The following is a 22,109-nucleotide window of genomic DNA, read 5'->3' as shown; positions in this document are numbered from 1 at the left end:
TAGTGTTCATGCAGGTCAGTATTTCATGTATGTGAAATAAGGTATAACTTATTCTGAAATGTTATGTATTTATGTTCTTATCTATTTACTTATCAAACTTATAGCTTTGTAAGTCACATTTTTAGTTCATTAGGTATTTTATTTTCTTCTCTATAGTGATCATCTAAAAGTTTCTTGAAAGTTTATCAGTTTCATGGTATACACTGCGTATATTTTTTAGTATTTTAATTTTTTTATATTGATCAGGATGCTACCAGTAACAGCAATACTACTCATCAGTCAGTCAGTTCAGCCACTCAGTTGTGTCCAACTCTTTGTGACCTCATGGACTGCAGCACGCCAGGCTTCCCCATCCATCACCAACTCCCAGAGCTTGCTCAAATTCATGTCCATTGAGTTAGTGATGCCATCTAACCATCTCATCCTCTGTCATCCCCTTCTCCTCCTGCCTTCAATCTTTCCCAGCATCAGGGTCTTTTCCAATGAGTCAATTCTTCCCATCAGGTAGCCAGAGTATTAGAGCTTCAGCATCAGCATCAATCCTTCCAATGAATATTCAGGACTGATTTCCTTTAGGAAGGACTGGGTGGATCTCCTTGCAGTCCAAGGGACTCTCAAGAGTCTTCTCCAACACTACAGTTCAAAAGCATCAATTCTTTGGCTTTCTTTATAGTGCAGCTGTCACATCCATACGTGACTACTGGAAAAACCATAGCTTTGACTAGATGGACCTTTGTTGGCAAAGTAATGTCTGCTTTTTAATATGTTGTCATAGCTTTTCTTCCAAGGAGCAAATGTCTTTTAATTTAATGGTTGCAGTCACCATCTTCAGTGATTTTGGAGTCCAAGAAAATAAAGTCTGTCTCTGTTTCCATTGTTTCCCCATCTATTTGCCATGAATTGATGGGACGGGATGCATGATCTTAGTTTTTTTAATGTTGAGTTCTACACTTGATCTTAGCCAAAAGGCCAAGAAGCAATGAATGTTGAGTTCTAAACCAGCTTTTTCACTCTCCTGTTTCACTTTCATCAAGAGACTCTTTAGTTCCTCTTCTCTTTCTGCCATAAGGGTGGTGCCATCTGCATATCTGAAGTTATTATTTCTCCTGGCAATCGTGATTCAAGCTTGTGCTTCATCCAGCCTGGCATTTCTCATGATGTACTCTGCATATAATTTAAGTAAGCAGGGTGACAATATACAGCCTTGACATACTCCTTTCCCAGTTTGAAACCAGTCCGTTGTTCCATGTCCAGTTCTAACTGTTGCTTTTCTTGACCTGCATACAGATTTCTCAGGAAGCAGGTCAGGTGGTCTGATATTCCCATTTTTTAAAGAATTTTCCACAGTGTGTTGTGATCCACACAGTCAAAGGTTTTGTCATAGTCAATAAAGCAGAAGCAGATGTTTTTCTCGACCTCCTTAAGTAGTAAGGAAGTTTATTGGCTTCATTTCTGTGGTTATGAGATGACTGCTCTTTACCACTTAAGCCTGCACGTGCCCTCATCTACATGGAGCAGCAAACAGATCTTTTTTCTTTGTTTCTTGCGTAAGGGTAGGGAGCCTTCTTTTCCAAAGCTGCCGTTGCGTATTGTCTCGTGTCACATTGGCTCCTAAACCAATTGCTGTACCGTTGACAGCGACACCATTCAGGGCTCTCTTTTCATCTGTGGATGAGGTCAGTTTCTGCAGAGGAAAGATTACATAGTACTGGGATAGACACAACAACCAAATCTGGATACCATTAAGAGATAAGGGGAAGGGAGGGATGCCAGGCAGGCAGGCAACAATGCTAGTACTTTACTCTGAATTTATTAAGTTAAACCAAAATCTTGACTAATTGTGGAATTTGATTGCTATATAGTTCTTATTTCAGTGTTTCTGAGACCACAAATTATTTAAACAGCATTATGTTACTTTATCCTAAAGACTCACATAAAAATATCTCAATTCAGTGATAATGTAAGAAACAGTATGATAACTTTCCACATTAGAATATACATTGCATATAAAGCATAGAGTAGAAGTCATATATGTTTAATACCATGAAATATTTATACAACTTCATAGCATTTTATACAGAGTTCAAAATGTAGCCTTTTCACAAATTAGACACTGGCTTAAAGTATACTTGGGTCTGCTTTGGTACTAAAGTTTTTACTAAACTCATTATATTCATACTCTCCTAGAATGAGAAGAATACTTCAGAAAAGTAACTAGGTAGAAACAACTCTGAATGGTACACAGAGCCTAGATTTTATCCTGTTAGTGAGAAGAGGACTATTGGAGACTTTTTTTCCCTTTCCTATTAGAATTAGAATTAGATGAGCAGAGCAGAGTTTTAGAAAGATTCCTTATACAATAGTATTCAAGGTGGGTTAGAGCCACCAAAATAATGGAATCAGATAATTGGACAACTGTTGATTGGCCTGGGCTTGAGATAAGGTATGAGCAAACAGGGTACTAGTGATGAGAACTTAAAACATGATGCTAAAGACAGAATATGATGAATAAGAGTTGGTGGCTGACTGGATTTTGTGATAGGGAACTAAGCTTAAAGTAATTTAAGTCAGCTAACTAGAAAGGGATAGAACCACTGCTGGGCTGGTAAGGTCCAAGGATGGTGGTAGAATGGAGATTTTACAGAAAAGGTAATTTTGGTCTTAGATTCACAACATGTCAAAGCAATAAGAAATGTCCAGCAATATTTAGGCATGTGCAAAGGCACATGCTGTTTATCATTCATTCAGTGATATTTTATTGAATGCCAGTGTTTTATTGAAGCACTGTAGTAGACAAAAGAGATGGATCAGTTAACAAGGGGAAAATATTCCTGTCCTCATGGCACTAGTAAGGTTATACAAAGATGTTTAAGAGTTAAGTAGATGTAAACTAAGGAAATAATAAAGTCTGGATATAATTAAAAATAATATAGGTAAAGGGGAGATGGGTGGAGCATAGATGAAAGAAGATTAACAATGAGTTGATGTTGGATCTTGATGTTAGACACATGGGAATTTGCTTTACTGTTTTCTTTAGTTTTATATAAGATTGAAATTGTCTATAATTAAAATTTTTAAGCTAAAAAGTTCTGTGCATAGAGCTAATAGAGTGATACGAGCATGTGCAAAGAGTAGCCTGAGAGAGGTAGAGGAAAAATAAGGAAACTTTAGTATCTGGGAAACAAAAAAAATAAAAGATATTTCAGGGAAAAGATGAATGATACTGTTAATTGATGCAGAGATCAGAGAAGTTGTAACCTAAAGAACGTATCATAGGTTAAATCTAGCAGATTGCTAATGTCTAATTTTGTTCATTTCTGGTTGGATGTTCCTTGATGCCTTAAAGAAATTGAGTATGTGAGAAGCTTAAGAAAACTTTTGATGAAACCATTTGATAATGTTTATTACCTTATATCCAAGCTTTCTTTCCTGATATGTGAATATCTATTCTATTTTTAGGAGACTGATGAACAAAAACTTCACAAAATAGCCAATGAACTTTTGCTTACAGAAAGAGCTTATGTCAGCCGACTTGATCTCTTAGATCAGGTAATATTTTCTCTTTCAGAATTATTTCATTTTTGTCATTATGCATCACTTTAACTTAGTAATTAAAGTGTTTTAGAAACTGCAAGAAGGGCTTGCCTGTTTCTGGCTACTTCCTCAAGGAAATCACTAACATTTTCAACTTTGTCAGTGAATTAATTAGGTATAAAGGTTTCATAATTCATAGAAAACAGATTGCAAGACTCTGTTATGGGTCACAAAATGTCTTTATTTGTGTCTTTCAACCTAAACACTACTTTTGTTTCTTGACCCTTTATTGTAATCCTAAAGGCCATGTTACTAAATAGGAGATTCTGATGCTGGCATGAATACATCACTGATTCTTGTCTCACTTGCTGTTCAGCCATTGAGAGTGATTGGAATTGCCTACAGTCATAGGGCCTGATGGAAATTTGAAATTTCACTTGTTCAGCCTTGCACGAAAAGTTAAAAACAGTGCCTGGTGTTAACAGTTGTTAAATATGTGAATAACATTTTGTACTTTTATCATGGTAGAAGCTTGTGAATCATCTCAAGTATACATTTGCAAGGAAAGTTTTAAAATGCATCATTAAGAATAACTGTTCAACACAATGGCCTCTTAATCCTGTTAAACTGATAAAAGATCAAGAGAATTGGTAGATTGCTGATATAGACTCCTCTTATTAGAAGAGAAAGTGAGTATTATGTTTGAGTGTTACAAGAAGGCTTGTCCCACCATGGCAATTGGAAAATGGAACTTTGTGGAAGCAGGTCACACTGGGCATGCCTCCTCATCAGGAGTCCCTGGACTAAGCTACGTTGCCTGTTAGGGTGAGCCTGAAGGAGCCTGAATAAGACTTGTGTTCTCCAAAGTAATGAGTTTGTGACTCAAATACTCACTTTTCACAGAATTTCACCATAACTCAATCAGTTTATGTTGATTTCTACCTTTGGAATAATGTCCGTTCTCTTGGAGACTACAGACCTGAAACTTTTAGATATTCTTGTAGTGGAAATGTGCTTTTTCCTTTTATCAGGTTGCACTTTTTTTTCTTTCTTTTTTCCAGCCATATTATCTTGTTAGTGATGTTGGCTGACCTTTTAGAATTTAGAGTCTTAATTACTAAAATATCCTATTGGAGTCTCTAAGGACATAATTTTGTATTCTTTTTGCCTCCCAAGAAAATGCAATAGAGGTGAATTTAGAAAATAAACAACCATCTGGACATTATGAAAGAACAGACTTCCTTCTGCCTACATTTAACAGAATGGCAATTAAGAGGTATAGTAGCCCTACTGGAGTAGAGCTAAGACTGCAAAACTATTTTTACTGTCTTTAAAATACCTGTTATTATGTACAAGAGAAGATTTTTTTATCCTCGTTTCTGAGTTTTAAGTTACTATACATTATTACTTAGTAAAGGAGGAAAACATCTGAGAACCAAAATACTTTTTTATTCATACATTGACTGCCTTTTTATTAAGTGCCTGTCATGCTGTGAGAACTAATTCACAATGTTCTCTGTCCCTAAGGAGTGTACTGTTTAAATAGGGAAGGTGAGATTTATGCCAATAAATTATAATAAAGGGCAACATGTAATACATAAAAGTCATTCAAAATATAAAGAGGAGTGGAAAATACAATTATTGTACATATATATCATTGTCCATATCTCTTAACTCTGCCTATGGATAGGAAGGGTAGATCCTATTGAAACCATTTTTCTCAGATTCCAACTTTAACCCATGTTCCAGGACTCGAGCCTGGCCAAAACCCTGCTTAGGACTCTAACCTACACGGCTGGGACTTGGCATTCAGCCAAAACCCACAGTAATGAAGTTCAGGTCCTTGATGTCTCATCACAGAAAGAATTCAGTGAGAGACAAAGTGATACATAAAAAGTGGGTTTATTCAGAGAGAAACACACTCCACAGACAGAGTGTGGGCCGTCACAGAAGACGAGTGCAATAGCCCCAAAATGTGGCATAATCAGTTTTTATGGGCTGGGTAATTTCATATTTTGGGGAAGGGGTGGAAATTTCCAGAAATTGGGCCACCACCCAATTTTGGTCTTTTGATAGTGCCTTGGAACTGTCTTGCTGCCTCTGAGTGTGTCATTTAGCTTGCTGATTAAGGATCAAAGTCTAGTTGAAGTTGGCTTGTCTGTCATCTTGGACCCATTTGATTCTAATTGGTTTATGCTATGTTCTTGGGCTATGTCATTCTTTCAGGAGTTTTTCCCGGCCCCTTTCCCTCCTGTTTCACCATTAGCCTCAATTGGAAATTTCTCTGGAATAGAAAAGATTAATATCCTGTAGATAGAGGCACAGCCTAGATTAGAATTTGTTTCCTAATTCTAATTCCTGGTTTTTCTCTATCAAAGCATAGACTCATTCCTACATTTCAAAGGTGATTGATTTCTTGAATCATGAACTTTTATATTTATTCAACAAAAAGTTATTAAGAGCCCACTGTGTGCCTCAGCACAATGCTAGATGGTTAACCAATAAATTTGAAGTAATATTTGCTTTATTCTCTTATTCAGGTATTTTATTGCAAACTATTGGAAGAAGCAAATCGAGGTTCATTTTCAGCAGAGCTGGTGAATAAAATCTTTTCTAATATTTCATCAATAAATGCCTTCCATAGTAAATTCCTATTGCCAGAGCTGGAGAAAAGAATGCAAGAATGGTAAGAGGAATAGATAACAAATAATATATCAAAGGCACCATTTATGCAAAATTTTTATGTTAAAGATCACTGAAAGACCTTGTTGTACATTTTTTGGCTTTAGTTGAAAACATTTTATCTCTTCTTTCCAAGCTATAGTTTGATTAGTGGAAACAAGATATTAGGGATTATCTGGAACGTCAGAATTCCATAGCATCCCTCTATACAGTGTCATTCCTACCTCTCTCTTAAAAAGTGCTTTTTCATTCTGTCAGTTTCACAGCAAAGTGGATCTGATAAAAGCACAGAATGTGTGTATAAAAAATCATTACTTCATTTGGAGTCCTCTTCATTCATTCATTCTGTAAGAAATCTTAATAACTTGCTTCTATGTTTCATACAGGGAAACTACCCCTAGAATTGGTGACATCCTTCAGAAATTAGCACCATTCCTTAAGATGTATGGAGAATATGTGAAGGGATTCGATAACGCAATGGAATTGGTTAAAAACATGACAGAGCGTATTCCCCAGTTCAAATCAGTAGTTGAAGAAATTCAGGTAACTAGAACTCTTTTGTTCAAGGCAATAAATTAATTTTTCTGTACAAATCATAAGGTTTTCTAGATCTAAATTTTAGATTGAGACTCCTAGCCAAATTCCATTCTACTATAAATTATGCAAAAATTATCTCTGCAGAGTTAAAATATTTATTGAGCATATGCTATATACTGAACAGTAAATTCTCCATTTATTTTTAAGGCAAGGAGAGTCTGGCTTTATCAGGGTCCACATAAATTTTCAAAGTAAGTTTCCATCCAGCTCTGTGTGTCTCTTGCTTGCTTTCAGAGGTTGAAATTTTGGAATGAATATAAAGAATGCTATAAACCATGACATTTTTGAAACATAATTACAGTTGACCCTTGGACAACACAGGGGTTAGGATTGCTGATCCCCCACTGTTTGAAAATCCCAGTATAGTTTTATGGCCAGCCCTTCATATCCATGGTTATGCATCCATGCATTCAACCAACCACGGACTAAGTAGTACTATAGTACATATTTACTGGGAGAAAAAACAACAACAATGTGTGTATAAGTGGACCTGCACAGTACAAACCCATATGCAAGGATCAATTATATTCTTGGGGGTGGGGGAATTGGTCATTTCATATATGTGGCTTAAAATTTGATCAAACCTGGATAATACATTTTAATAATGGAAAAAGCAAGAGAGTTCCAGAAAAACATCTATTTCTGCTTTATTGACTATGCCAAAGCCTTTGACTGTGTGGATCACAATAAACTGGAAAATTCTGAAAGAGATGGGAATTCCAGACCACCTGACCTGCCTCCTAAGAAACCTGTATGCAGGTCAGGAAGCAACAGTTAGAACTGGACATGGAACAACAGACTGTGTCCAAATAGGAAAATGAGTACGTCAAGCCTGTATATTGTCACCCTGCTTATTTAACTTATATGCAGAGTACATCATGAGAAACGCTGGGCTGGAAGAAGCACAAGCTGGAATCAAGACTGCCGGGAGAAATGTCAATAACCTCAGATATGTAGATGACACCACCCTTATGGCAGAAAGTGAAGAACTAAAAAGCCTCTTGATGAAAGTGAAAGAGGAGAGTGAAAAATTTGGCTTAAAGCTCAACATTCAGAAAACTAAGATCATGGCACCTGGTCCCATCACCTCATGGCAAATAGATGGGGAAACAATGGAAACAGTGGCTGACTATTTTTGGGCTCCAAAATCACCGCAGATGGTGATTGCAGCCATGAAATTAAAAGACGCTTACTCCTTGGAAGGAAAGTTATGACCCACCTAGACAGCGTATTCAAAAGCAGAGTCATTACTTTGCCAATATAGGTCCATCTAGTCAAGGCTATGGTTTTTCCAGTGGTCATGTATGGATGTGAGAGTTGGACTATAAACAAAGCTGAGCACAGAAGAATTGATGCTTTTGAACTGTGGTGTTGGAGAAGACGCTTGAGAGTTCCTTGGACTGCAAAGACATCCAACCGGTCCATCCTAAAGGAGATCAGTCCTGGGTATTCATTTTAAGGACTGATATTGAAGCTGAAACTTCAATATTTTGGCCACCTGATGCAAAGAGCTGACTCATTTGAAAAGACCCTGATGCTGGGAAAGATTGAGGACAGGAGGAGAAGGGGACGACATAGAATGAGATGGTTGGATGGCATCACCAACTCGATGGACATGGGTTTGGGTGGACTCCAGGAGTTGGTGATGGACAGGGAGGCCTGGCGTGCTGCGATTCATGGGTCACAAAGAGTCGGACATGACTGAGCGACTGAACTGAACTGAACTGAATACCATAATACTTTCTATTTGATTCTCTAGTCAAGACTGTTGATAATTTCTTTGCTTAAGTTTAAGTATTGAAAAGTTTAAATAATATTAATATCAATATTAAATATTGATTTCTTAGATCACCTAAGATTATTTGAGTGGGTATTCTTGACTGCCTTCTTTTGTTTTACATGGATATTTTTTACCTGTGGTTAAAACCCATTAATACAGTGATATGATTATGATATGTTTCGTATACTGTTATGTCTTAAAGAAGTTAGACTATTAAAAGTATCTGTATACAAATCAATGTGATATACAATATCAAGAAAAGGAAAGATGGAAACCACATGATAATCTCAATAGATGCAGAAAAAGCATTTGATAAAATGCAACATCCATTATTGATACAAACTCTTACCAAAATGGGTATTGAGGGAACATGAAGTGAAAGTGAAAGTCACTCGGGCATGTCCGACTCTTTGCAACCCAGTGAACTATATAGTCCATGGGATTCTCCAGGCCAGTATATTGGAGTGAGTAGCCTTTCCCTTCTGCAGGGGATCTTCTTAACCCAGGGATCAAACCCAGGTCTCTTTCATTGCAGGTGAATTCTTTACCAGCTGAGCCACAAGGGAAGCCCAGGAATACGGGAGTGGGTAGCCTATCCCTTCTCCAGCAAATCTTCCCAGTCCAGGAATCAAACCAGCGTCTCCAGCATTGTAGGCAGATTCTTTACCAACTGAGCTGTCAGGGAAGCCCTTTGAGGGAACATATCTCAACATAAAAGTTATTTATGACAAACCCCAACCCAGCATAATAGTTAACAGGGAAAAGCTTGAAAACCTTCCTGCTAAAATCTGGAACAAGATAGTGATGCCCACTCTCAGCACTTCTCTTCAACATAATAATTGAAGTCTTAGCCACAGCAATCATAGAAGAAAAAGAAAAATTATCCGAATTGGAAGTGAAGAGGTAAAATTATCATTGTGAGCATATGACATGATACTATATATAGAAAACGCTAAAGACTCCACACAGAAACTACTAGGATTGATAAATTCAGCAACATAGCAGGATACAAGATTAACATGCAAAAATCTGTTCCACTTCTTTACACAAACAATGAAATATCAGAATCAGTTCACTTCAGTTCAGTTGCTCAGTTGTATCTGCCGCTTTGCAACTGCTTGGACTATAGCACACCAGGCTTCCCTGTCCATCACCAACTCCTGGAGCTTACTCAAACTCATGTCTATTGAGTCGGTGACGCATCCAACCATATCATCCTCCGTCGTCCCCTCCTCCTCCTGCCTTCAACCTTTCCCAGCATCACGGTCTTTTCCGGTGAGTCAGTTCTTCCCATCAGGTGGACAAAGTATTGGAGTTTCAGCTTCAGCATAAGTCCTACCAATGAATATTCAGGACTGATTTCCTTTAGGATGGACTAGTTGGATCTCCTTCCTGTCCGAGGGACTCAAGAGTCTTCTCCAACACCACTGTTTAAAAGCATAAATTCTTCAGTGCTCTGCTTTCTTTATAGTCCAACTCTTACATCCATACATGACTGCTGGAAAAACCATAGCTTTGACTAGAGAGACTTTGTTGGCAAAGTAATAACTCTGCTTTTTAATATGCTGTCTAGATTGGTCATAACTTTTCTCCCAAGGAGTAAGCAGCTTTTAATTCCATGGGTGTAGTCATCATCTGCAGTGATTTTGGAGCCCCCAAAAATAAACTCTGTCACTGTTTAACCATCTGTTTGCCCTGAAGCGATGGGACCAGATGCCATGATCTTAGTTTTCTGAATGTTGAATTGTAAGCCAACTTTTTCACTCTCCTCTTTCACTTTCATCAAGAGACTTTTTAGTTCCTCTTCACTTTCTGCCATAAGGGTGGTGTCATCTGCATATCTGAGATGACTGATATTTCTCTTGGCAGTCTTGATTCTAGCTTGTGCTTCATCCAGCCCATCATTTCTCATGATGTTCTCTGCATATAAGATAAATAAGCCGGGTGACAATATACAGCCTTGATGTACTCCTTTCTGAACTTGGAACCAATCATTGTTCCATGTCCAGTTCTAACTGTTGCTTTCCTGACTTACGTACTAATTTCTCAAGAGGCAGGTCAGGTGGTCTGATATTTCATCTCTGTCACAATTTTCCACAGTTTATTGTAATCCACACAGTCAAAGGCTTTGCCATAGGCAATAAAGCAGAAATAGATGCTTTTTTGGAACTCTCTTCCAGTGGTTGTTGGCAATTTGATCTCTGATTCCTCTGCCTTTTCTAAATCCAGTTTGAAAATCTGAAAGTTCATGGTTCACGTACTGTTGAGGCCTGGCTTGGAGAATTTTGAGCATTATTTTACTAGTGCGTGAGATGAGTGCAATTGTGTGGTAGATTAAGCATTCTTTGACATTTCCTTTCTTTGGGATTGGAATGAAAACTGACCTTTTCCAGTCCTGTGGCCACTGCTGAGTTTCCCAAATTTACTGGCATATTGAGTGCAGCACTTTCAGAGCATCTTCTTTTAGGATTTGAAATAACTCAACTGTAATTCCATCACCTCTGCTAGCTTTGTTCATAGTTTTGCTTCCTAAGGGCCACTTGACTTCGCATTCCAGGGTGCCTGGCTCTAGGTGAGTGAACATACCATCATGATTATCTGGGTCATGAAGATCTTTTTTGTACAGTTCTTCTGTGTATTCTTGCCGCCTCTTAATATTTTCTGTTTGTCTTAGGTCCATACCATTTCTGTCCTTTATTGTGCCCATCTTTGCAGGAAATTTTCCTTTGGTAGCTGTAATTTTCTTGAAGAGATCTCTAGTCTTTCCCATTCTATTGTTTTCCTCTATTTCTTTGCACTGATCACTGAGGAAGCCTTTCTTATCTCTCCTTGCTATTCTTTGGAACTCTGCATTCAAATGGGTATATCTTTCCTTTTCTCCTTTGCCTTTCACATCTTTTCTTTTTTCAGCTATCCGTAAGGCCTCCTCAACAACCATTTTGCTTTTTTGCATTTCTTTTTCTTGGGGTGGTCTCGATTCCTGTCTCCTGTACAGTGTCACAAAGCTCTGTCCCTAGTTCTCCAGGTACTGTCTATCAGATCTAATCCCTTGAATCTATTTCTCACTTCCACTGTATAATCATAAGGAATTTGATTTAGGTTATACCTGAATGGTCTAGTGGTTTTCTCTACTTGCTTCAGTTTAAGTCTGAATTTGGAAATAAGGAGTTAATGATCTGAGCCCCAGTCAGCTCCCCGTCTTGTTTTGCTGACTGTATAGCGCTTCTCCATCTTTCGCTGCAAGGAATATAATCAGTCTGATTTCGGTGTTGGCCATCTGGTGATGTCCATGTGTAGAATCGTCTCCTGTGTTGTTTGAAGAGGGTGTTTCCTATGATGAGTGCATTCTCTTGGCAGAACTCTATGAGCCTTTGCCCTGCTTCATTCTGTACTCCAAGGCCAAATTTGCCTGTTACTCTAGGTATCTCCTGATTCTCTACTTTTGCATTCCAGTCCCCTATAATGAAAAGGACATCTTTTTTTGTTGTTACTTCTAGAAAGTATTATAGGGCTTCATAGAACTGTTGAACTTCAGCTTCTTCAGCATTAGTGGTCAGGGCATAAACTTGGATTACTGTAATATTGAATGGTTGGTCTTGAAAATGAACAGAGATCATTCTGTCATTTTTGAGATTGCATCCAAGTACTGCATTTCATACTCTTTTGTTGATTATGAGGGCTACTTCATTTCTTCTAAAGGATTTTTGCCCACAGTAGTAGATAAAATGGTCATCTGAGTTAAACTCACCCATTCCAGTCCATTTTAGTTTGCTGATTCCTAAAATGTTGATGTTCACTCTTGCCATCTTGCTGATTCCTAAAATGTCGATGTTCACTCTTGCCATCTCCTGTTTGACCACTTCCAATTTACCTTGATTCATGGACCTACATTCCATGTTCCTATGCAATATTGCTCTTTACAGCATCAGCCTTTGCTTCTATCACCAGTCACATCCACAGCTGGGTGTTGTTTTTGCTTTGGCTCCATCCCTTCATTCTTTCTGGAGTTATTTCTCCTACTGATCTCCAGTAGCATACTGGGCACCTACCGACCTGGGGATTTCATCTTTCAGTGTCCTGTCTTTTTGCCTTTTCATACTGTTCACTGACAATATTGCTGGGTGTGTGCTTTGTTCATCACTCTAAATCAGATGAGCCCTCTTTATTTTCTGCAGAGAAACTGCCAGTCCTCACAGCCTGTCCCACCCTGGGAAAATCTTCCCATTGGCTGAGCTGATGGAAGAATAGGTACAGTCTCAGGCCAAAAGCCTCAGGTCAGAGCTTTCCTGGTGGCTCAGACAGAAGAGTCTGCCTGCAATGTGGGAGACCCCTGTTTGATTCCTGGGTTGGTAAGATGTTCTGAAGAAAGAGATGGCAACCCACTCCAGTATTCTTGCCTGAAAAAATCCCATGGATGAAAGAGCCTGGAGTTCTACAGTCCATGAGGTTGCAAACAGTTGGACACGACTGAGCGACTAACACACACAGGCCAGAAGACCACAGATTCTTACTGTTCTTACCCAAAGTTCAGCAGTTTAAAAAATAAATAAAATAAAATTTTCAGATTGTTACGTGCTTTTGGTCAATTTCCAAAGTACTGAAATGATTGTTGTTGTTGTTAAGTTTTATCCAGCTTTAAAGTTGCTTTTTAATGGGGTGATTTTTGCCAGCATCATTATTACTCAGTCGTAGCCAAAAGTCCTGCCCTTGCCCTTCACTCCTTTTCTTAAATGTCTCTTTTCTCTTATGATTAAGCAGTCATCTATCATCTGAACACTGGTTCTTTCTTTGATTCTTTCACTAACTCCTTTTGCTAATATTGAAATGTGGGCAGAATATAAGGTTTTTTGCCCTGCATAATCTTTCTCTCCACTCTCTCAGTGATGTCGTAGCTTCTCAAGCCTTAACTATAATGTCATACAGATGCTTATAGGGTCAGTTCAGTTCAGTCGCTCAGTTGTGTCCGACCCTTTGCAACCCCATGGACTGCAGCATGCCAGGCTTCCCTCTCCATCACCAACTCCCAGAGCTTGCTCAAACTCATGTCCATCAAGTCGGTAATGCCATCCAACCGTCTCATCCTCTGTCATCCCCTTTTCCTCCTGCCTTCAATCTTCCCCAGCATCAGGGTCTTTTCCAGTGAGTCCGTTCTTCCCATCAGATGGCCAAAGTATTGGAGTTTCAGCTTCAGCATCAGTCCTTCCAATGAATATTCCGGATTGATTTCCTTTAGGATTGACTGGTTGGATCTCCTTGTAGTCCAAGGGACTCTCAAGACTCTTCTCCAACATCACAGGTCAAAAGCATCAATTCTTTGGTGCTCAGCTTTCCATATAGTCCAACTCTCACATCCATACATGACTGCTGGAAAAACCATAGCTTTGAGTAGATGAATGGACCTTTGTCGGCAAAGTAATGTCTCAGCTTTTTAATATTCTGTCTAGGTTAGTCATAGCTTTTCTTCTAAGGAACAAACATCTTTTAATTTCATGATTGCAGTCACCATCTGCAGAGATTTTGGAGCCCAAAGAAGATAAAGTCTGTCACTGTTTCCGCTGTTTCTCCATCTGTTTGCCATGAAGTGATGGGATCAGATGCCATGATCTTCATTTTTTGAATTTTGAATTTTAAGCCAGCCTTTTCACTGTCTTTTCACTTTAATCGAGAGTCTCTTTAGTTCCTCCTTGCTTTCTGCCATGAGGGTGGTGTTATCTGCATATCTGAGGTGATTGATATTTCCCCCGGAAATCTTGATTCCAATTTGTGCTTCATCCAGCCCAACATTTTGCATAATGTACTCTGTATATAAGTCAATATCTGCTTATAGGGTCATTATTTCTAATTTAGTCCTTCATGCCTATACTCTAGTTATGAAATTCTGAGTGCTGGCTTCACAATTATGTATGAGCATCTTGTCATCAATACACAGTCAACATGTTCAATTCCCATCTGTAGCTTTCAAAAACTTTTTCCACGTAACATTTATACTATGTGATGTTTGTGATTATGTGATTGGATTTATTACACAACACTAATATTCTTTTATTCACCAGAATTTGATCACGTGGCTTTATCTTTGATTTATCATTTTTCCTCATTCTCTGTGTGTGTTTTTTATACAGTATATTCAAGAGACTTAACATGGAGCTTGTTTCATATAAATGCTCAATATGGTGATGGTGATAATGATTATTATTATTGTTTCATCAAGTATTAAAACTCTGAATCAGCAATATCTGTCTTCTCCAGATTATAAGGAAAGCATGGAGTTGTGAAAGGAGTGGTAGTTTGAGAATCAGCTAAGCTAGTTAAGATTCTAGTCTGCTACGTATAGTCACTTGACCTTAAAAAGCTCCCCTAACTTTTCTGGACCAGTTTCTTCATGTAAAATTTGGGGATCAGTAATATTTTCTTGGAGATATATGTGTGTATGCATATGTGTGTGTCTGTCTCCTAGGCTTGCTGGAGAAAGTCAAATGGGATAACTAAACTTATAATATTTGTAAATTACAGGTTATTAAGGGGAGCCATTCACCCTCAGCTTCCATGCTAATTTCAGGCTGTTTTTACTTTTCTCCTGGTCTACAGTAACTTTCAAACTAGTTTCCCTACATGTTCCCAAGGCCACACTGCAATAGATTGATCTTAATAGATGTCATATCTAATGATATCACTCCGCAGCCTGAAAACCTGCATTAGATAAAATAAATCTAAACCCAGCTTGACATTATTACACCAGATTACGTTTTAGTTTCTTGTTTGCTTTGAATGCAAATATCATGTCTTATCTTAATATTGACACATTTTTACCCTTCAGTGCTCTGGTCCTGGTCATCAGTAAATATATTAAGGGGTTTCCGCTGTGTTTAATGTGAAGAGGAACACATCTTATTTTCAAGTAATCTTTTTTTCTCCCCTTCCACATTAATTGCTTACTGAAAGCATGTTCTATGGACTCAATTTTGCCAGAGCAAAGGAGATCTATTCAGAGTTTGGTTTCTAATGAAAGAAAATACCATGACCTAATGAAAAATTAAAATTTTATTATCTTGTCACTCTTCTACATGTGGAGTCTTTTCAGTTCAAAGGAAATGACATTTATAGTAGCCTTATTATGGGATAGTTTCTGCTGAATCCATAGTCATTTAATATAGTGTTACTTAGTGAACCTCTTTCAATAGATGCTTCTTTTGAAAATCTCTGGAGTTATGATTTTATAGTGTGACCTGACACACCCTTGTAATGACCAGTCAAAGTAGATGCCATCAATCTGGAATTTTCTTGCTTAAAATTCTGCTTGATTTTTTTTTTTTTCTGAGTAGATTGGTGGTCCTCAGACTTTAATGGAAAAAATTGGGGATGTTCTTAAATACATATGCCCAGGCTGTGGTCTCAAAATTGTGGTTTCATAGTTTGGAGTGGTGTTTAGGATTTCCATTTTTAGTAGCATCCCAGGAATGTATCTAATGCAGGTGATACACAGGCCACACTTTGTAGAGAAACGCTGCCCTTAGTGAAAGTTCTGTATTACCTTGAGTTTTTAGACTGGCTAACCTAATTTTTAAATCTTTCTTTAAAAACCTTTCTCATTACAGAAACAGAAGGTCTGTGGGAGCTTGACTTTGCAGCATCACATGCTAGAACCTGTTCAGCGCATTCCCCGGTATGAGATGCTCCTTAAGGACTACCTAAGGAAATTGCCCCCTGATTCTCCGGACTGGAATGATGCTAAAAGTAAATCCCCCCTTCCATTATGGGATAATTTAATGGCCAAGTAGCATTGTGATTTCAAAGTGAAGTAGAAGCCACTTTAGTAAAATATTGGTGCCAGAAAATAACCTCACTGGAAATTGTTATTAACACCTCAATTAGGCAAGCACTTTTGAGCCCAAATCATAGGTTTAGAGCAATGCAAATCACATTTCTCATGCTGGTTTCACATTAGTGATTAACTCTGAAATATAAAACTGTAGTCTTAGAGACATCTGGAAAAGCAATACACAATTACCTTCTCACAGGAAGAATACAACCATTCAGAATTACTAGTGCTGCTGGTTAATTAGGGGGGTAGATATATACCAAGAAAACTAAGATGACATTTACTATTTAAAAATAGCTTAAGCAAAGTGATTTCTCTCTACTTTTTACTAAGATAGAAGAGAAAATAATGCTGTTTAGTGTCAGCATTTTCCGTGAGAAACCTTTATTCCTGTTCTACTCATTATCTTTTTTTTTAATTAGATCATAATGAAAGACTTTTTAGGACCTAAGCATTTCAATAAGATATTTGTTTTCTTGTATACTTTTGAAAAAATCAGTTAACTGTGTAGAATGAAAATTTTACTTGGATTGGTAATCAACATGTACTACAACTGCTACTAAAACCAGCAGAACTAGTGGTAAGATTGGAAGTTGGATTACTATTGCTACTTCTCAGACTAGTCTCTTGGGCAGTAGCCCCAGCCCATCTTAACTTGTCTCCCTCTACCTGGGATCCTATATGGAATGTACTGAATTGCCCAAATCAGGATAATTCTCTAAAATTTAAATAAAAATTCCTTTTCTTCTATATTCAAAGGCTTAGACTTGTGCTAAGATACCTATGTCAAAAGTGAGAAAGTTGAAATTATCTGATGGTCCAGTAGTTAAGAATTCACCTGCCAATGCAGGGGATACAGTTTTGATCTCTTGCCTGGGACGATTCCCCGTGCTGCAGAGCAACTAAGCCTGTGTACCACAACTGTGGAACGTGTAAGCCACAACTACTTAGCCATGCACCATAGAGCTCATGTTCCACAAACAAGAGAAGCCACAGAAGTGAGAAACCCATACAGCACAACAAAGAGTAGCCCCTGATTGCTGCAACTAGAGAAATCTTGCACACAAAAACAAAGACCCAGGGCAGCCGAAAAATAATTAAATAAATAAAAATTTAAAAATAGAAAAAAAAGACTGTGCAGTGAGAGGGGTAGGGGCTGGTGGTCCCCGCACCACCTCCCCCCTCTCCAAAATGAGAAAGTCAGCAACATAATAGGGTATTTTATTGCTCTTTGATTTCCCATTACTACTTATACTAACATTCTAAGGAAACACGGAAATACTTTTAGAAACCTAAAAGTAGAAGGGAAAGCAGCAAAAGTGCATTTTGTTCAGCAGTAGAACAAAGAAGACAGAAAAGTTGATTCAGAATGATGAGGTTGTTGTGATACCAGAATTAATACAACCAGCATTCATAAGATAGAAAAGAAAGGAGGAGAGCAGGGCATGATGGAGGATTGAGAACGTTCCCTCAGGTTAACCCAGCAGGAAGCCTCAGCTTCCACCTTCGACCTCTCTTCACCAGTAGTCCTGGAGCTCCTACCTTCCCCATTCCCATCTCTTACTACCACTTGCCCTAGCAATAAAACCTTCCATCGACATTGGCATCAGAAAATTCTCTTTCACCTAGATTAGAACTGTGAGTGTGTTTTCCCAGAGAAAACTGATTATGTTTGTTGGTTAATTTACTTGTAAAACTAGTTAAATACTTACTACTGCTGAAATGTAGAGCTTTTGAGTCAGAAGACTTAGTTTCAAATGTAGCCCTTCAGTATCATAATCTGTGACCCTACCCAAGGAACATCACTCTCTACTTCCTTCATCTGCCAAATGAAGCTTATGTATTTTCCATTCAGGGTTGCATAAAAATGAATTGACACAATATATATGAACACGCCTGACAAAGCGCCTTGTAGTGAGCTATTGTCATGATGTTTGCTATTTTGAAGATTCCTAATGAATTAAATGTACCTGTGAGCCTAGTCACTGTATATGACTTTTTATGAGTAAATACCTTTCAAATTCCAAATCATGTGCTTACAAATGAACTTTGGAAGTATCCAATTTGTAAATGGAAATTGCCCCTGCTTTTATTGTATGTCTTTGGTCTCAGATTCCTTATTATGCTATATATTACTCAGCTATCTAGTAATGTAAAAAGGACAACATATATTTACTTTTCTTTTTTCCTGTTTAGAATCACTTGAAATTATATCTACAGCAGCAAGCCATTCTAATAGTGCAATAAGAAAAATGGTAAGTAGTTTTCAGAGGAAATGGGAATCTTTTAGTTAGATAATTGTTAATAATGTAGTCTAATATTATCTACAGTTTTGGACCAAAATGAATTGACACAAGTGAACAAAAAATATTGTTTATAAAGTGTTTAGAACTATCTGTGATTATCCTCTTCCCTCTTCTCCCAGGTTTTAATTTGCTCTTAACTGATCTTTATACTTAAGCTTATGCTTAGTTCCAATCCTTTCTGAACTGTGTATATTTTAGCTGCGGTCATTGATTAAAGGCATTAAGATGAAACCTCCTTATATTTGATCTTGCTATGTTTTGTTTTAATTTCCTAGGAAAACCTAAAGAAACTCTTAGAGATTTATGAAATGTTGGGAGAAGAAGAAGACATTGTAAATCCTTCAAATGAATTAATAAAAGACGGACAGATCCTCAAACTAGCTGCTCGGAACACATCAGCACAAGAACGCTACCTTTTCTTAGTGAGTTTTGTAGTATGAGGAAGTCACATAAGAATACCTTATAACACTGTTATATGTATCTTGGAAAAGAAGGGCACTTGCTTGCTCACCTAAGCAATTATTTCTAATCTGATTTAGTCAGTACTGTCTGGATTCCACATCAGGGAATGTCCATAGTAACTGAAACTTGTTCTTTGAAGGACACAAATCTGTTTTTGAAGTATTTTTTTGTGTACTTATCATGTGTAATTTATTTCAGTAACACATAGTGAAGATAAATTTAATGTTTCCTTGAAGATCATAGGCATCAGTGTATACGTGGAGAATCACTATTTTATTTTTGTTTAAAGAAATATATAGACAAAGTTGTAAAACTTGTGCTTCAAATGTCTATGTAAAAGTACATGAGTTTGCTACATAGTTCTTTTTCACTGTAGTCACTCCCTGTCCCTCTCTTAACTTCCTGGAAATGACAATTAGTCTAGAACTTCCTGGAGAAGGAATGGCAAACCACTTCGGTATTCCTGCCTTGAGAACCCCATGAACAGTAAGTAGGAAAAGGCAAAAAGATATGACACTGAAAGATGGACTCCCCAGGTCAGTAAGTGCCCAATATGCTACTGGAGATGAGTGGATAAATAACTCCAGAAAGAATGAAGAGATGAAGCCAAAGCAAAAACAACACCCAGCTGTGAATGTGACTGGTGATGGAAGTAAAGTCCGATGTTGTAAAGCTCAATATAGCATAGGAACATGGAATGTTAGGTCCATGAATCAAGGTAAATTAGAAGTGGTCAAGCAGGACATGGCAAGACATTTTAGGAATCAGAGAACTAAAATGGACCAGAATAGATGAATTTAGTTCAGATGACCATTATATCTGTTACTGGGGGCACGAATCCCTTAGAAGAAATGGAGTAGCCCTCATAGTCAACCAGAGTCCAAAATGCAGTACTCGGATGCAATCTTAAAAATGGCAGAATGATTTTTGTTCATTTCCAATGCAAACCATTCAGTATCACAGTAATCCAAGTCTATGTCTCAACCACTAATGCCAAAGAAGTTGAAGTTGAACGGTTCTATGAAGACCTACAAGACCTTCTAGAACTAGTATCAAAAAGATGTCCTTTTCATCATAGGGGACTGGAATGCAAAAGCAGGTAGTTAAGAGATACCCAGAGTAACAGGTAAGTTTGGCCTTGGGGTACAAAATGAAGTAGGGCAAAGTCTAACAGTTTTGTGAAGAGAACACACTGGTCATACAAAACGCCCTCTTCCAACAACACAAGAGAAGACTCTACACATGGATATCACTAACACCGAAATTAGATTGATTATATTCTTTGCAGCCGAAGATGGAGAAGCGCTATACAGTCAGCAAATACAAGACTGGGAGTTGCCTGTGGCTCAGATCATGAAATCCTTATTGCAGAATTCAGACTTAAACTGAAGAAAGTAGGGAAAGCCACTAGACCATTTAGGTATGAACTAAATCAAATCCCTTATGATTATACAGTGGAAGTGACAAATAGATTCAAGGAATTAGACGTGATAGAGTGCCTAAAGAATGATGGACAGAGGTTCATAACATTGTATAGAAGGCAGTGATTAAAACCATCACCAAGAAGAAGAAATGCAAAAAACCAAACTGTTTGTCTGAGGAGGCTTTACAAATAGCTGAGAAAAGAAGAGATGCTAAAGGCAAAGGAAAAAATGAAGGATATACCCATTTGAATGCAGAGTTTCAAATAATAGCAAGGAGAGATAACAAGCCTTCCTAAGTAATCAATGCAAAGAAATAAAGGAAAACAATAGAATGGGAAAGACTAGAGGTCTCTTCAAGAATATTAGAGATAACGGGAACATTTCATGCAAAGCGAAAGTGAAAATCACTCTGTTGTGTCCAACTCTTTGCAACCCCATGGACTATACAGTCCATGGAATTCTCCAGGCCACAATACTGGAGTGGGTAGCATGTCCCTTCTCCAGCGGATCTTCCCCACCCAGGAATTGAACTGGAGTTGCCTGCATTGCAGGTGGGTTCTTTACCAACTGAGCTATTAGGGAAGCATCTTCATGCAGAGATGGGCACAATAAAAGACAAATGGTATGGACCTAACAGAAGATAATGGAAAGAGGTGGTAAGAATACACAGAAGAACTATAGAAAAAAGTTATTAGTGACCCAGATAACCATGATTGTGTGATCACTCACCTAGAGCCAGAAATCTTCGAGTGTGAGGTCAAGTGGGCCTTAGAAAGCATCACTATGAGCAAAGCTAGTGGAGGTGATGGTCATGCAAAATGCTGGGCTGGATGAAGCACAAGCTGGAATTCAGATTGCTAGGAGAAATATCAGTCATCTCAGATATGCAGATGATACCACACTTATGGCAGAAAGCAAAGAGGAATTAAAGAACCTCTTGATGAAAATGAAAGAGGAGAGTGAAAAAGCTGGCTTAAAACTCAACATTCAAAAAACGAAGATTGTGGCATCCGGTCCCATCACTTCATGGCAAAAAAGGGAGGAAACAGTGACAGACTTTATTTTCTTGGGCTCCAAAATCTCTGCAGATGGTGATTGCAGCCATGAAATTAAAAGACGCTTGCCCCTTGGAAGAAAAGCTATGACCAACCTAGACAGCATATTCAAAAACTGAGACATTACTTTGCCAACAAAGGTCCATCTAGTCAAAGCTATGGCTTTTCCAGTAGTCGTGTATGGATGTGAGAGTTGGACCATATGAAAGCTGAGCATCAAAGAATTGATGCTTTTGAACTGTGGTGTTGGAGAAGACTCTTGAGAGTCCCTTGGACTGCAAGGAGATCAAACCAGTCACTTCTACAGGAAATTATTCCTGAATATCATTGGAAGGACTATGCTAAAGCTGAAGCTCCAATTCTTTGGCCACCTGATGGGAAGAACTGACTCATTGGAAAAACCCTGATGCTGGGAAAGATTGAAGGCAAGAGGAGAAGGGGACGACAGAG

At 38.1% G+C, this 22,109-nt stretch overlaps 1 protein-coding gene across 1 annotated transcript in view; it reads left to right on the top strand.

Moving 5' to 3' along the window:
• Positions 1 to 22,109, top strand: part of FGD4 (FYVE, RhoGEF and PH domain containing 4) — a 232,883-nt gene that overhangs the window by 189,182 nt on the left and 21,592 nt on the right. The window contains exons 5-10 of the mRNA XM_052640307.1: positions 3,460 to 3,549; positions 6,075 to 6,220; positions 6,603 to 6,759; positions 16,189 to 16,327; positions 18,609 to 18,667; positions 18,994 to 19,140. Coding sequence (XP_052496267.1) covers positions 3,460 to 3,549; positions 6,075 to 6,220; positions 6,603 to 6,759; positions 16,189 to 16,327; positions 18,609 to 18,667; positions 18,994 to 19,140 — 738 coding nt within the window. The remainder of the gene's footprint in view (positions 1 to 3,459; positions 3,550 to 6,074; positions 6,221 to 6,602; positions 6,760 to 16,188; positions 16,328 to 18,608; positions 18,668 to 18,993; positions 19,141 to 22,109) is intronic.

The sequence above is a fragment of the Budorcas taxicolor genome, chromosome 5 (genome assembly GCF_023091745.1).
Source record: "Budorcas taxicolor isolate Tak-1 chromosome 5, Takin1.1, whole genome shotgun sequence".
In the NCBI taxonomy this organism is placed as follows: Eukaryota; Metazoa; Chordata; class Mammalia; order Artiodactyla; family Bovidae; genus Budorcas; species Budorcas taxicolor.
The sequence above is the reverse complement of the archived record's forward strand: the minus strand, read 5'-3'. Positions and strand labels throughout refer to the sequence as shown.